This window comes from Pseudorca crassidens, chromosome 17, assembly GCF_039906515.1.
Source record: "Pseudorca crassidens isolate mPseCra1 chromosome 17, mPseCra1.hap1, whole genome shotgun sequence".
Lineage (NCBI taxonomy): Eukaryota > Metazoa > Chordata > Mammalia > Artiodactyla > Delphinidae > Pseudorca > Pseudorca crassidens.
Genome location: NC_090312.1, coordinates 38283889 through 38297207, shown reverse-complemented (window position 1 = coordinate 38297207; position 13319 = coordinate 38283889). Strand labels below are relative to the sequence as shown.

The following is a 13319-nucleotide window of genomic DNA, read 5'->3' as shown; positions in this document are numbered from 1 at the left end:
ATTAAAGTACAGAAACTTTCTCCACTATAGCTTCATTTCTTCTCCCTCCTTTGTGGTACTATTTTCACATATATTGCATTTCTTTGTTATAAACCTAATATATCAACGTTATAATTGTTTTTTGTGATTGCCTTTTGAATCAGAAGAAAAAAGAAGAAAACATTTATACTGTGTTTTAATAATTATCTACATATATACTTTTATTAGTGCTGTTTGTGTGGCTTTGAGTTACAATCTGGTATTGCTTCCTTTCTGTCCAAAGAACTTCTTTTAGTATTCTGTTACAAAGAATTACCTGAGACTTTATTTCGGTATGCCTTTATTTCACCTTCATTTTTGAAGTATACTTTTGCTGGATATAGGATTTTTGGTTGATGGTTATTTTCTTTTGTTATTTAAATACATCATCTCACTGCCTTTTTGCCCTTATTGTTTGTAATGACAAGTTAGCTTTTAATCTACGAAGAGTTTTCTTATATGTGACAAGTTGATTTTCTGTTTCTGCTTTCAAGATTTTCTTCTTGTCCTAGGCTTTCAAAGTTTTTGCTTTGATATGTCTGGGTGTGGATTTGCTGATTCTTCTGCCAGCTCAAATCTGATGTTGAGTTCTTTCAGTGAATTTTTAATTTTGTTTATTGTATTTTTAAACTCAAAAATTTCTATTTTTTTTTTTATAATTTCTATCTCATTCTTGGTATTCTCTACTTGATGAATCGTTGTGGTCATATATTCCTTTAATTATTTAAATATAGCTTCCTTTATTTCTTTGAACACATTTATAATAGATGTTTTGAAGTCCTTGTGTAGTAAGTCCTACATTTGTGCATCCTCAGAGATAGTTTCTATTGACTACTTTGCATGCTTTTCATGTTTCACAATTTTTAGTTGAAAACTGGGTGTTTTGGATAATATGCTTTAGCAACTCTGCATTCTGATTTCTTCTCTCTGGGGATATTTGTTGTTGCTATTGGTTTATGTATTTGTTTAGTGCCTTGCCTGGGCTAAATTTGTGGTGTCTGTTTCCTCTGCAGTGTGGCCTCTGATGACTGTGCTCATTTTTTTTTTTTTTTCTCCCCCAATTCTTTCTGTTTTTAGGCTTGGCTTTCTAGGGATTACCCCTGGGTCACTATAATTGAGTCTTCAGCCAGTGATTGGCTAGAGGTTGTTTAAACTTTTGAACCAATAAGGCTTCTGCTCTTTGGCATGGGACATATACATGTACTAGATAATGCTTTCAAAGTTCAAGGAGTTTACAGATCTGATCCATGTTTTTACTTACTCTGTTTACAAGGCTTCTTGGTCAACCAAGGATGAGTAGATTGTTAGGGGTCTCTCCAGTGTCGTGTCGTCTAAGTAAGCACAGCCTGGCACATACATATAGCTTTCCAGGTTACCAGGAATACTGAGGTCATAGCAAGGCCATCTTTGGCTGTCTTGTTCTCTGGATTTCTCTGTTAATTTTCTGGCTGGTCTTCTGTCTAGTTTCTTGCACCAACTGCTGTTGTGACCTCAGGGTAGCCTTCCCTTATTGCCCCTGAGATTTCTGTTGTTTTTAATAACTTTGTCCAGTTTTGTCACTGCTTTCTGGGGAGAGGATTTGCCAACCTTCTAACTTAGAATTCTTGAAGTCCTGTCTTACATTCATTTTTATTTTGTGGTAAAAAGCATATAGCATAAAATTTACCATCTTAACCATTTTTAAGTGGATAGTTGTGTTAATTATATATATTGGGGTGGCCAAAAAGTTTCTTTGGGTTTTTCCATAATGTATTACAGAAAAACCTGAATGCACTTTTTGGCCAACCCAATACATTGTTGTTCAACAGATCTCTAGAACTTTTCATCTTCCAAAACTTAAATTCTGTACCCACTGAAAAACTACTTCCCTTTTCTCTCTTCCCCCAGCCCCTGGCAACCGCTGTTCTACTTATGTGTCTGAGAATTTGACTAATTTAGGTACATTATAGAAGTGGAATCAAACAATATTTGTCTTTGTGTGACTGGCTTATTTCATTTAGTACAATGTCCTTGAGGTTCATTATATGTTGTAGCATATGACAGAATTTCCTTTTTAAAGACTGAATAATATTTCATCATGTGTATATACCACATTTTCTTTATACATTTATCTTTCAATGGACATTAGGTTGTATCCACCTCTTGACTATTGTGAATAATGCTGCAAAAAATATGGTTGTACAAATATGTTTTCAGGATCCTGGTTTCAGTTCTTTTTAGTTTGTGCTCAGAACTGAGATTGCTGGATCATATGGTAATTCTGTTTTTAATTGTTTGAAGAATCTCCATACTGTTTTCTGTAGTGGCTGCACTATTTTACATTTTCATCGACAGTGCACAAGGGTTCTACGTTCTTCATATACTCACCACACTTATCACTTCCTGTTGTGGGTTTTTTTGGGGATAGGTGCCATTATAACAGGTGTGAGATGATATATCATTGTGGTTTTGATTTGCATTTCTCTGACAATTAATGATGGTGAGCATGTTTTCCTCTATTTGTTGGCCATTTGTATATGCTTTTTGGAAATGTCTATTCGAGTCATTTTTAAAATTGGATTTTTTTTAAAATTGGATTATTTGTTTTTTTGTTGTTGAGTTGTCATAGTTCTTTATATATACTAGATTTTAACCCCTTATCAGATAATATGGTTTAAAAATAGTTTCTCTATTTTTAAAATTGGATTATTTGTTTTTTTGTTGTTGAGTTGTCATAGTTCTTTATATATACTAGATTTTAACCCCTTATCAGATAATATGGTTTACAAATAGTTTCTCTCATGTGGGTTGCCTTTCCACTTTGCTGAGTGTTTTCTTTGCTCTGTGGAGGTTTTTAGGTTTGATGTAGTCCTTTTCATCTATTTTTGCTTTTGTGGCCTGCTATATTCATTTTTCAAGTATCCCTTTTTTCTGTGTGAGAATATTTTTAAATTGCTTACCTAGAATTATATTTATGAGAGCTAGTCAATCCTCTGAATTTTTCATTACTATATCCTTTGTGCAGCCATAGATATTCTGGTTTTAGGGATGTATTTTTCACAATGTATTTCTGAGTAGTTACAAGTAAATAGAATATTTTTAAGTTGTACAATATATTTTGAGAAGGAAAAGGAATGAAAAGAAAATCATTTCTTTGTGGTTACCTCAGGATGATCCATTTATTATAACAGTCAGCATTTTCTTTTGCCTTTTACAAGGCATAAATGTGTTCTTATTTGTTTATCACCACAACTCTGTGATGAGGAAATGGAAATGATCTTGCTTTATAGTCAGATAATTAATAAGTGTTGAACTTCAGTTGGATCTCCAACGTGGGCCATATGGTTCAAAATTCCATGTTTTAATGTAGAATGCTGCCTCTTGTGTTAGTGTTTTGTTAGTTATTCAGATGATTAGTAGCATTCTGGTGATACCAAGGTCTTGAGTTTGGTTCAGGTGTCTTTTAACTTCTCCCTAAGAAAAGCCAATTTGTGCCCATAGACTGCGGTTTTGGTAGCCATTTCACAAACGTATCATTGTTACACAAGTCAAGGGTAGAGATGGAGATGTCATTGGAACATTATCCAAATGGATGTATAACCAATGGAAATGTATTCAGTGCTCATAATGAAAGTTAGGTGCAGTATAGTTGTTGATAAGAGGAAGGGCTCTGGCATCATAGTTTCTGGTTTTGAGTCACAGAGCTCCTAGCTGAGTCATTTTTGAAAGTTAGTTGACCTTTCCATGCCTCAGGTTTTTTATCTGTAAAGTGGGTATAATAGTATTTACTTTTTGGGGTACTTACAAAGATTAAATTTTGCATGCAGGTAAAGTGCTTAAAGCAGTGTGTGGTACACAGTAAGTGCTCAGTAAACATTGTCTTCATTATGGACACTGATCAAAATATAATCTGTTCCATTGATTAATGCTGGGAGAAAGTACTGCATCTTTAAAATTAATGAAATAATGAGAACTGTTTAAAAATTGTGACATTCCATTAGAATAGTAGAAATAGATTTTTAGTATTCTGCCCTTTAAAAAAACTTGTGAAGACATAAAGGAGGCTTATACGTTTGTAATAATAAATAGTTAGCATCTTTATATTGATTGCTCTTTGAGGAAGACAGTGTCCTAAGTGCTTTATATAAATTAATTCATTTAATCCTCAAACACACTACTATTATCCAGTTTTACAGATAAAGAAACTGAGACACACATACTTTAATACAACTTGCCTATTGTCATTGTGCTAGTAAGTAGCAGAGGTAGGATTAAATCCACTTGTGCTGGCTCTAGAGTTATTGGTCTTAACCACTTTGCTGTACTATCTGTATATATTTAGCTATATTGCTACTATGTTGCTAAACCAAGTAGGTGGACAATTCTTAGATGAATGAATAGCTTTATATTTATCTTAACTTTCACAAATAGAGTTACAAGAATGTGATTGAGATATAGTCCAAATACAAATTTGTTTTTTTCTTTTGTTGGTTTGTAACATTTTATCTGAAGGTGAAACAATTTAGTATAAAGTGATTGTGGTAACATTTACATTTTCATTTCTAACTTTTTTTTCTTTTTTTGAGAGGAAGTGCCTTGTTTTTTCATCTTTACTGGAGTATAATTGCTTTACAATGTTGTGTTAGTTTCTGCTGTACAACAGAGTGAATCAGAGCTATATGTATACATATATCCCCATATCCCCTCCCTCCCACCCTCTATCCCACCCTTCTAGGTCATCACAGAGCATTGAGCTGATCTCCCTGTGCTATGTAGCCGCTTCCCACTAGCCATCCATTTTACATTTGGTAGTGTGTATATGTCAATGCTACTTTCACTTTGTCCCAGCTTCCCCTTCCCCTGCTGTATCCTCAAGTCCGTTCTCTACGTCTGTATCTTTATTTCTGCCCTGCCACTAGGTTCATCAGTACCGTTTTTTTAGATTCCATATACATGCGTTAGCATACATCTAACCTTTTTAATAATAATGGAAACCAGTCAGAAAACACTTAGAATTTATGACCAAATAGTATCCAGGTACAATCTTTAATTAGGTAAAGCTCAATAAATTTTTTTTCTAAGTTGGTCCGTTTTTATTTTGTCAGGTCATTCTCCTATCTTTAATTCCATTCTCTTTAAACTTGCCTTACAATCATATTCTGTTATTATTTCCATTTAGCAAAATAAGAAATAGAGGCCTACACAGGTTAAGTAGCTTATTAAATGTAACTTGCACAATAAGTTTTTGTAGTTTACCATTAACTATAGTTTAACAAGTTATTTGATGCTGCTTTTTTAAAAAAATAAATTTATTTATTTATTTTTGGCTGTGCTGGGTCTTTGCTGCTGTGCGTGGGCTTTCTCCAGCTGCGAGAGTGGGGGCTCCTCTTTGTTGCTGTGCGCGGGCTTCTCATTGCAGTGGCTTCTCTTGTTGCAGAGCACGGGCTCTAGGTGCGTGGGCTTCAGTAGTTGTGGCTCGTGGGCTCTAGAGCACAGGTTCAGTATTTGTGGTGTATGGGTTTAGTTGCTCTGAGGCATGTGGGATCTTCCCGGATCAGGGATCGAACTTGTGTCCCCTGCATTGGCAGGTGGATTCTCAACCACTGTGCCACCAGGGAAGTCCATTGATGCTGCCTTTTTTTTTTTTAAAGACATTTATTCAGTGTCATGATCATGCAATCAACAGCATGGGTGCAAAAAAAAAAAAATCTACATTAAAACCCTTTGTTGGAATGCTTTATACTTTCCACAGAACAGAAACTAAAATAACCTGTTATACAGTTAGTCACAATTACAGTCCTTGAGTTTTTTTGCCCGTACACATGAGTATTGTCTAAAACGTGTTCTTTGTAGCACCTAGGCCCTGCCACCACTGTGCTTGGCTGAGTTCACAAATCTGTTGTAACCTGTAGCTTCTCTGGCTCTCCTCTCCTGCTAAGCTTTGTTTCCTGCCAGTAATTAAAACCTTCTGCCACTGCCATAGCTACTGCTGCTGCTGGAACCTCCGTAGCCACCTTGGTTTCGTGGTTCGGCAAAGTATTGGCTTCCACCACCACAGGGGCCAGAACTTCTGCTTCCAAAGTTTCCTCCTTTCATGGGTCCAAAATTTGAAGATTGGTTGTTGTAATTGACAAAATCATTGTAGCTTCCACTACCTCCAAAATTGCTTCCATCATTACCAAATCCATTACTGCCATCCCCACTGCCACCATATCCACCACCACTGCCGCTGCCACCAAAGCCACCTCGACCACTGAAGTTTCCTCCATGACCAAAGCTGTCATTCCCATCAAAACCCCCTCCACGACCACCACCAAAGTTTCCAGAACCACTTCGACCTCTTTGGCTGGATGAGGCACTAGCCATCTCTTGCTGAGATAGGGCTTTCCTTACTTCACAGTTGTGGCCATTCACAGTGTGGTGTTTCTGAATGACAGTCTTGTCTACGGAGTCATGGTCATCAAAGGTTAAACTGAAAGCAAAGCCTCCCTTTTTGCCACTGCCTCGGTCAGTCATGATTTCAATCACTTCAGTTTTCCCATACTGTTCGAAACAATCTCTTAGGTGATGTTCTTCAGTGTCTTCTTTAAGGCCACCAACAAAAATCTTTTTCACAGTTAAGTGGGCACCAGGTCTTTGAGAATCTTCTCTTGAGACGGCCCTCTTTGGTTCCCCAACTCTTCCATCCCTTATGTGGCCTTGTATTTATGGCTGCATCCACCTTCTCCACAGTGGCATATGTGACAAACCGGAAGCCTCTGGAGTGCTTGGTGTTTGGATCCCTCATTACCACACAATCTGTGAGCGTTCCCCATTGCTTAAAATGGCTCCTCAGACACTCATTGGTTGTTTCAAAGCTCAAACCTCCGATGAAGAGCTGCCTCAGCTGTTCGGGTTCTTTGGGAGACTCTGACTTAGACGTGACGGCAGTGGAGGAGGGAGACGTCAACGATGCTTGCTTGGCGGCGTCCACGGGCAGAAAGGAGTAATGTACCGAACGTATCTCGATGCTCTTTTTTGATGAAAAGTAATTTCCAGAATATTTTTGTGTTGGAAATTTTATTTTTCTTTTCAGAAAGTATTTTGGATATTAGAATGAAAAGAATATTAAGCACTTACTAAATTTTCTTTAATATTTTGTATTTTAAGGAATTGAAATTACCATTCACTTTTTTAAGTGGACATATTCACGAACTGAGGATCCATGTACCGTGGACAAAACTGGGTTCAGAACCAGTGGTAATTACCATCAATACAATGGAATGTATTTTGAAACTTAAAGATGGGATACAGGTAAGAAATTATTAAACCTAGTTGTTTATGTTAACCAATTTTAATAGTTATTTGATATTTTTTTAACTTTTGGGATGTGTCAGGTTTTACATAAACAAATCTTAGCTCGTACACTTAATTTTTTTTTTACATACCTATTAAAGTAACATAATTAATTGCAAAAGGGTTTTCTTTCTTTTTTTTTTTTAACATCTTTTTTGGGGTATAATTGCTTTACAATGGTGTGTTAGTTTCTGCTTTATAACAAAGTGAATCAGTTATACATATACATATGTTCCCATATCTCTTCCCTCTTGCGTCTCCCTCCCTCCCACCCTCCCTATCCCACCCCTCCAGGCGGTCACAAAGCACCAAGCCGATATCCCTGTGCCATGCGGCTGCTTCCCACTAGCTATCTACCTTACGTTTGTTAGGCAAAAGGGTTTTCTTAAATTTGGATAAAATATATCCTAATGGTTATTTTCATGCTCATTTTACTTAATCTGATCATAGCCTTAATAGGGATTATGCATATTGCTTATTACCTATATCTGCCAGAAATGGGGCCTGATTGTGTCCAATTTTTAGGTGAAGGTTTTTGAATTTTTGCAAAGTGACATTTCTAAACGAGATAGAAATTTCTCAGGTTATTTTTTGAGAAGATGAAAATATATTGAATTTCCCTTCATACCTAATTTCATTGTGTCTTTGAGGTTTTGTCATCAGAAACTGATTTTTTTCTGACTTCTTTCTTTGACCCATGTTACATTTCTTTTCAGTGTTTTTGTTAAGGTATAATAGTGATTTTAAGGAGTTTCTACCAAAAATTTTCTAATCTAAGAAGCAAACAGGTCTGGGCAGCAGCATATTGTGATGAATTCTTCCACTTTTATCCTGTATAAAAGTAGTATCTCTGTCTTTCATTTTTATTACTTTTTCCTTACCCCGTATTTAATTTTCAGTTTTAAGGAAGCGTGTCTAGATCAAGTGAATTGATGAGTATTATTAAGTTTCAATTTCTGTGAAATGAGTAAAGGTTATTTATAAATTGCTAAAATCATTTCCTATTTACAGTAGATACTTTGAGTGTCATATGAACCTACTGGGCTCAAAACTGTTTTTCTTTCTGTGAAATCTCTAATTCCAAACCTTTATTATGCAATTTAACTTAACTAATGTAGTTCCTGGAAGTGAGTAGACCAATGCTATACTCTCATTAAAATTTATTTTGGGAACTTTAAATATCTGGGAGATTGATTTAGGAATCTGTAGATAGTTATGTGCAACAAAGTTTTATTTTACATTTATATTTGGTAATACTTAAATGGTTCTTAATCATCATCTGTTCCTGGAATTTAATTTTTTTTTTAAGAAGTCTGGACTTGGTTATACCACCCATGCAGTGCTCCATATTAAGTGAAAAAAAAAAAAAAAATCCAGACACTAAGTGTTTTTTCAATGGGAAGGTGGAAGTTTCAAGGCCAGATGTCCCATAAGAAACACATTTTAAAAGAGGCAAATTACAACTAATTATAGAGGCTGCAGAAAAAGATTTGTAACACATGACTTAGTGTAACCTAGAACTAATATTTGATATTGGACCATGCAGATGGCTACTGCAGGAATGATCAGATTTCCTGCTTATATGGTATTTGAGACTTGAATTTTGTGGTGTGTACAGCAAAAGGTCAAGTGTCATGAATGTAAACCACTCTCAAAACAAGTATTTTTTACAGATGTTTAAAATTTTGAGGTAGAAAGGATTTTTGAAAATTGCAGTTGACATTTGGACAAATTATTCAGCATTGTACACCCCTGGAGAGTTATACTTGAGTTTATGCTAGTGATTGGAATTAATTTCTTAGTAAAAACATTATAGATGAAACACATTTTAAAATAGTTTATTTTCCTATTTTAAGCTTTGATTAGTATAATGGGAAATTAACTTAAAAAACTATATATGTGTTAGTAAAATTGAGTAAGCCCATATTTGATTTATATTATTTCAAATTATTATAGACGCACAATGAAGAAAAGACTTATTTTCTAAATAAAATTAGTGTGGATGGTAGGTTAAATGAAGGGGCCTTTTAGAGTTATAGGTATGAATCTGTTAAAAATAATATTGTATGAGAATGTAATGAAATGAAATTTAAAAGTTAGAAATCTGAGGTTTATTCAGAAATCATTATAAAAAACAATATTGCTTAATTTCTTGATAAGAAGGCATGTGTAGTTTGTAAAGTTCAATTAAATTCTAACATTTGTTGATTTTTATTTTACTCGTCAGTGCACTGTAAAGCATTGCAAGATATTTATATAATTTCCACAAAAGCTACTTAGAAAATGAGATTTATAATGATTGTGACTCTTTTGATAATAGTTATAGTATACTTCCTTAACATGTCTTTGTGATCATTTTTAATTATAGAGACTTTTTTTGATGCACAGGTGACCAAGTTGTTGTGTTAGGTAGGGTAAAATCACCTTGATGTCCAGTCTGAATTAGTTTAATATATTGATATTTCACTTAGTAAATATGCTATTTACTCTGAGAGACATATCTGTGTCAGTCATACCCACCTTTAGATCCTGTAGATTTGAACTGTTTTCTTTTTCTTTTTTGGACTTGAGACACAGAATTTGATTCATGACACATTATCACTAGTGGTCCAGGTCTGACTTGTTTATTTAGCTAGTTTTGTCCACTCTAGGCTAATCTAATAAATACTTGTGGACCCAGCATACGGCTGAAGAATGAAAACCTTACCAGTAACTTACATTTAACTATGTGCTCCTCTCCTTTTGCATATTTTTGTTTATCCTCTGTGGGCCTCACCTGTAAACTAGGGCAAGACTTGCTACATAGTTCTTTTATTCTTTGATTGTGTATGCTTTCTCTGCTCATTGTGTTAATAATAAGTCTTGCAAAAAGCTTCTTCACCCTAAAGAGAGTAGTAAATTTATTTTTAAAGTACTAATTTATTCTGGCCTTTGTGCCACGTAGAAAGTAAACTTTCAAAATCTTTTGACCTAATAAATGTAACCATTTGTAAGGCTCTTTATAGAAGTGATACTTGTTATTCATAAAAACAAACAAACTTTAAAAAATCTTTTGAACCTAAACCAAAACTGTAAGTACCATTCAAAACTTGAGATAAAAAACTAAGCTTTTTGTTAATGTATTGGGTTGGCCAAAAAGTTCATTTGGTTTTAAGTAAAAACACTTTTCATTTTCACCCGGAACTTTATTGAACAGTGTATTCATTAACTGGACAAACTCTTTGGCCAGCACAATATGTGCTTTTTTTTGTTTTTTTTTTTGGTACGTGGACCCCTCACCGCTACGGCCTCTCCCATTGCGGAGCACAGGCCCCGGACGCGCAGGCCCAGCAGCCATGGCTCACGGGCCCAGCTGCTCCACGGCATGCTCCGGATCCTGCCGGACCGGGGCACGAACCTGCGTCCCCTGCATCGGCAGGCGGGCCCTCAACCACTGCACCACCAGGGATGCCCACAATATGTGCTTTTAAATCCTGGTTAGTGCTCGGAGTTACAGAGCAATCTTGCCGTCCTCTTTCCTTGCATGTTTTGATGCAGTGGAAATTGGTTATTGAAAGTTTTGCTGAGGCTATTAACAATATTTACATGGCCTTTTATTTATTTTCTTAACGCTTTAATTCTCTTATCTGAGACTGGATTAATCTGGTTGACTGCTGCTGTGGCTTGAGTATGTCCCTCCAAAATTCATATGTTGAAGCCCTAACCCCCAGAGATGATGGTATTAGGAAGTGGGGCCTTGGGAAGATGCTTGTCATGAGAGTGGAGACCTCATGAATGAGATTAGTGCCTTTTATTTGTTTTTTAAATTTTTAAATAAATTTATTTTATTTATTTATTTTTGGCTGTGTTGGGTCTTCGTTGCTGCACGCGGGCTTTCGCTAGTTGTGGAGGGGGGACTACTCTTTGTTGCGGTGTGCAGTCTTCTCATTGCGGTGGCTTCTCTTGTAGTGGAGCACGGGCTCTAGGCGCTCGGGCTTCTGTAGTTGTGGCACATGGGCTCAGTAGTGCCTTTTAAAAGAGGCTCCAGAGAGATCCCTAACCCCTTCTGCCAAGTGAGGATGCAATGAAAAGGCACTGGCTGTGAACCAGACAAAGGGCCCTCGCCAGACCAGGTTGGCACCTTGACCTTGGACTTCCTAGCCTCCAGAACTATGAGAAATAAATTTCTGTTGTTTATTAGCTACCCAGTCTGTGGTGTTTTGTTATAGCAGCCCAAATGGCCTAAAACAACTACCTTTTCACACATTGAGTAAGGGCTCAGAATTGCTGACTTAGGTTGTGGAATTTATTGTACTATTATTGATTCTCTCACTTGCACTACTACAGGTTAGTGATGGTGGTGATGATACTAGCAGATAGCATAGTTTAGGTTCTGTCTGTAGATTCCTTCTATGAAAAATGAGACTTAGAGTTCCCTATAAATTATGAGTAGTGTCTTTACTTCCCCTAGGGAATCCTTTTATATTGGGTGCATAAATATTTACAAATGTTACATCCTCTTGTTGGATTGACCCCTTTATCATTATGTAATGCCCTTCTTTTTTTCTTACTACCATCTTTCTTTCAAAGTCTATTTTGTCTGATATAAGTATAGCTACCCCAGCTTTCTTTTAAATGTTTCTATTTGAATGGAATATCTTTTTCCATCCTTTCACTTTCAGTCTGTGTTCTTGTATCTGAAGTGAGACTCTGGTAGGCAACATATAGTTAGGTCTTGTTTTTTATCCTTTCACCACTCTATTTCTTGTGATTGGAGAATGTAGTCCATTTACATTTGAAGTATTTATTGATAGGTAGGTACTTAATGCCATTTTGTTAACTGTTTTCTGGCTGTTTTGTAGTTCCTTTCTTCTTTCTCTCTTCATTTGTGATTTGATGACTGTCTTAGTGGTAAGCTTAGAATCCTTCCTTTATCTTTTGCACATCTGCTGTAGGTTTTTGCTTTGTGGTTACCATGATGCTTATATATAACAGCATATGTTTATAACAGCCTATTTTAAGTTGATAACAACATGTGTTTGAATGCATTCTAAAGCTCTACATTTTTATCCTCCACAATGTGTTATGTTTTTGATGTCACATTTTACATCTTTTTATCTTGTGTATCCCTCAACTAATTATTGTAGTTATAGTTCTTTTTACTGCTTTTGTCTTTTAACCTTCACACATCATAGCTTTATAAGTAATTAATCTACTGCATTTACTGTATATTTACCTTTACCAGTGAGATTTATATTTACTTTCATATGTATTTTTCTTTTTAAAATTTAATTATTTTTAATTGAAGTATAATTAACTTATTATATTACTTTCAGGTGGGCAACATAGTGATTCTATATTTTTGTATATTACAGAATGATCACAGGGTGAGTCTAGTTACTGTCACCATACAAATTGTTACAGTATTACTGCCTATGTTCCCTAGGCTGTACATTATATCCCCTTGATTTATTTATTTTATTACTGGAAATTTGTACCTCTTAATCTGCCTCACCTTCATTCTTTCTCCCACACCCTTCCCCTCTGGCAGTCACCTGCTTGTTCTCTGTATCTATGCGTCTGTTTCAATTTTGTTATATTTGTTAATTTGTTTTGTTTTTGAATTCCACATATAAGTGAAACCATATGGTATTTGTTTCTCTGATTTATTCATTTAGCATAATGCCCTCTAGGTCCATCCATGGTGTTGCATGTGGCAGGATTTCATTCTTTTTTATGGCTGAGTACTATTTCATTTTGTGTATGTGTGTATATACTACATTTTCTCCATTCATTTATTGATGGACACTTAGGTTGCTTCCATATTTTGGTTGTAAATAATGCTGCAATGAACATAGTGGTGCATATATCCTTTCAAATTAGTGTTTTGTTTTCTTTGGAAAAGTGGGATTCCTGGATCATGTGGTAGTTTAATTTTTTGAGGAACTTCCTTATTTTCCATGGTGGCTGTACCAACTAACATTCCCAGCAACTGTACAACTGTACAA

At 35.6% G+C, this 13319-nt stretch overlaps 1 protein-coding gene and 1 pseudogene across 11 annotated transcripts in view; one reads left to right on the top strand and one right to left on the bottom strand.

Moving 5' to 3' along the window:
• Positions 1-13319, top strand: part of VPS13B (vacuolar protein sorting 13 homolog B) — a 798169-nt gene that overhangs the window by 8484 nt on the left and 776366 nt on the right. For all 11 annotated transcript variants that reach the window (XR_010936247.1, XM_067711645.1, XM_067711646.1 and 8 more), the window contains exon 3: positions 7147-7290. Coding sequence is in view for 10 of the 11 variants with exons in the window: in XM_067711645.1 (XP_067567746.1) it covers positions 7147-7290 (144 nt within the window). In the remaining variant the exon portion in view is untranslated. The remainder of the gene's footprint in view (positions 1-7146; positions 7291-13319) is intronic.
• On the bottom strand, positions 5909-6955 carry LOC137210671 (heterogeneous nuclear ribonucleoprotein A1-like; annotated as a pseudogene).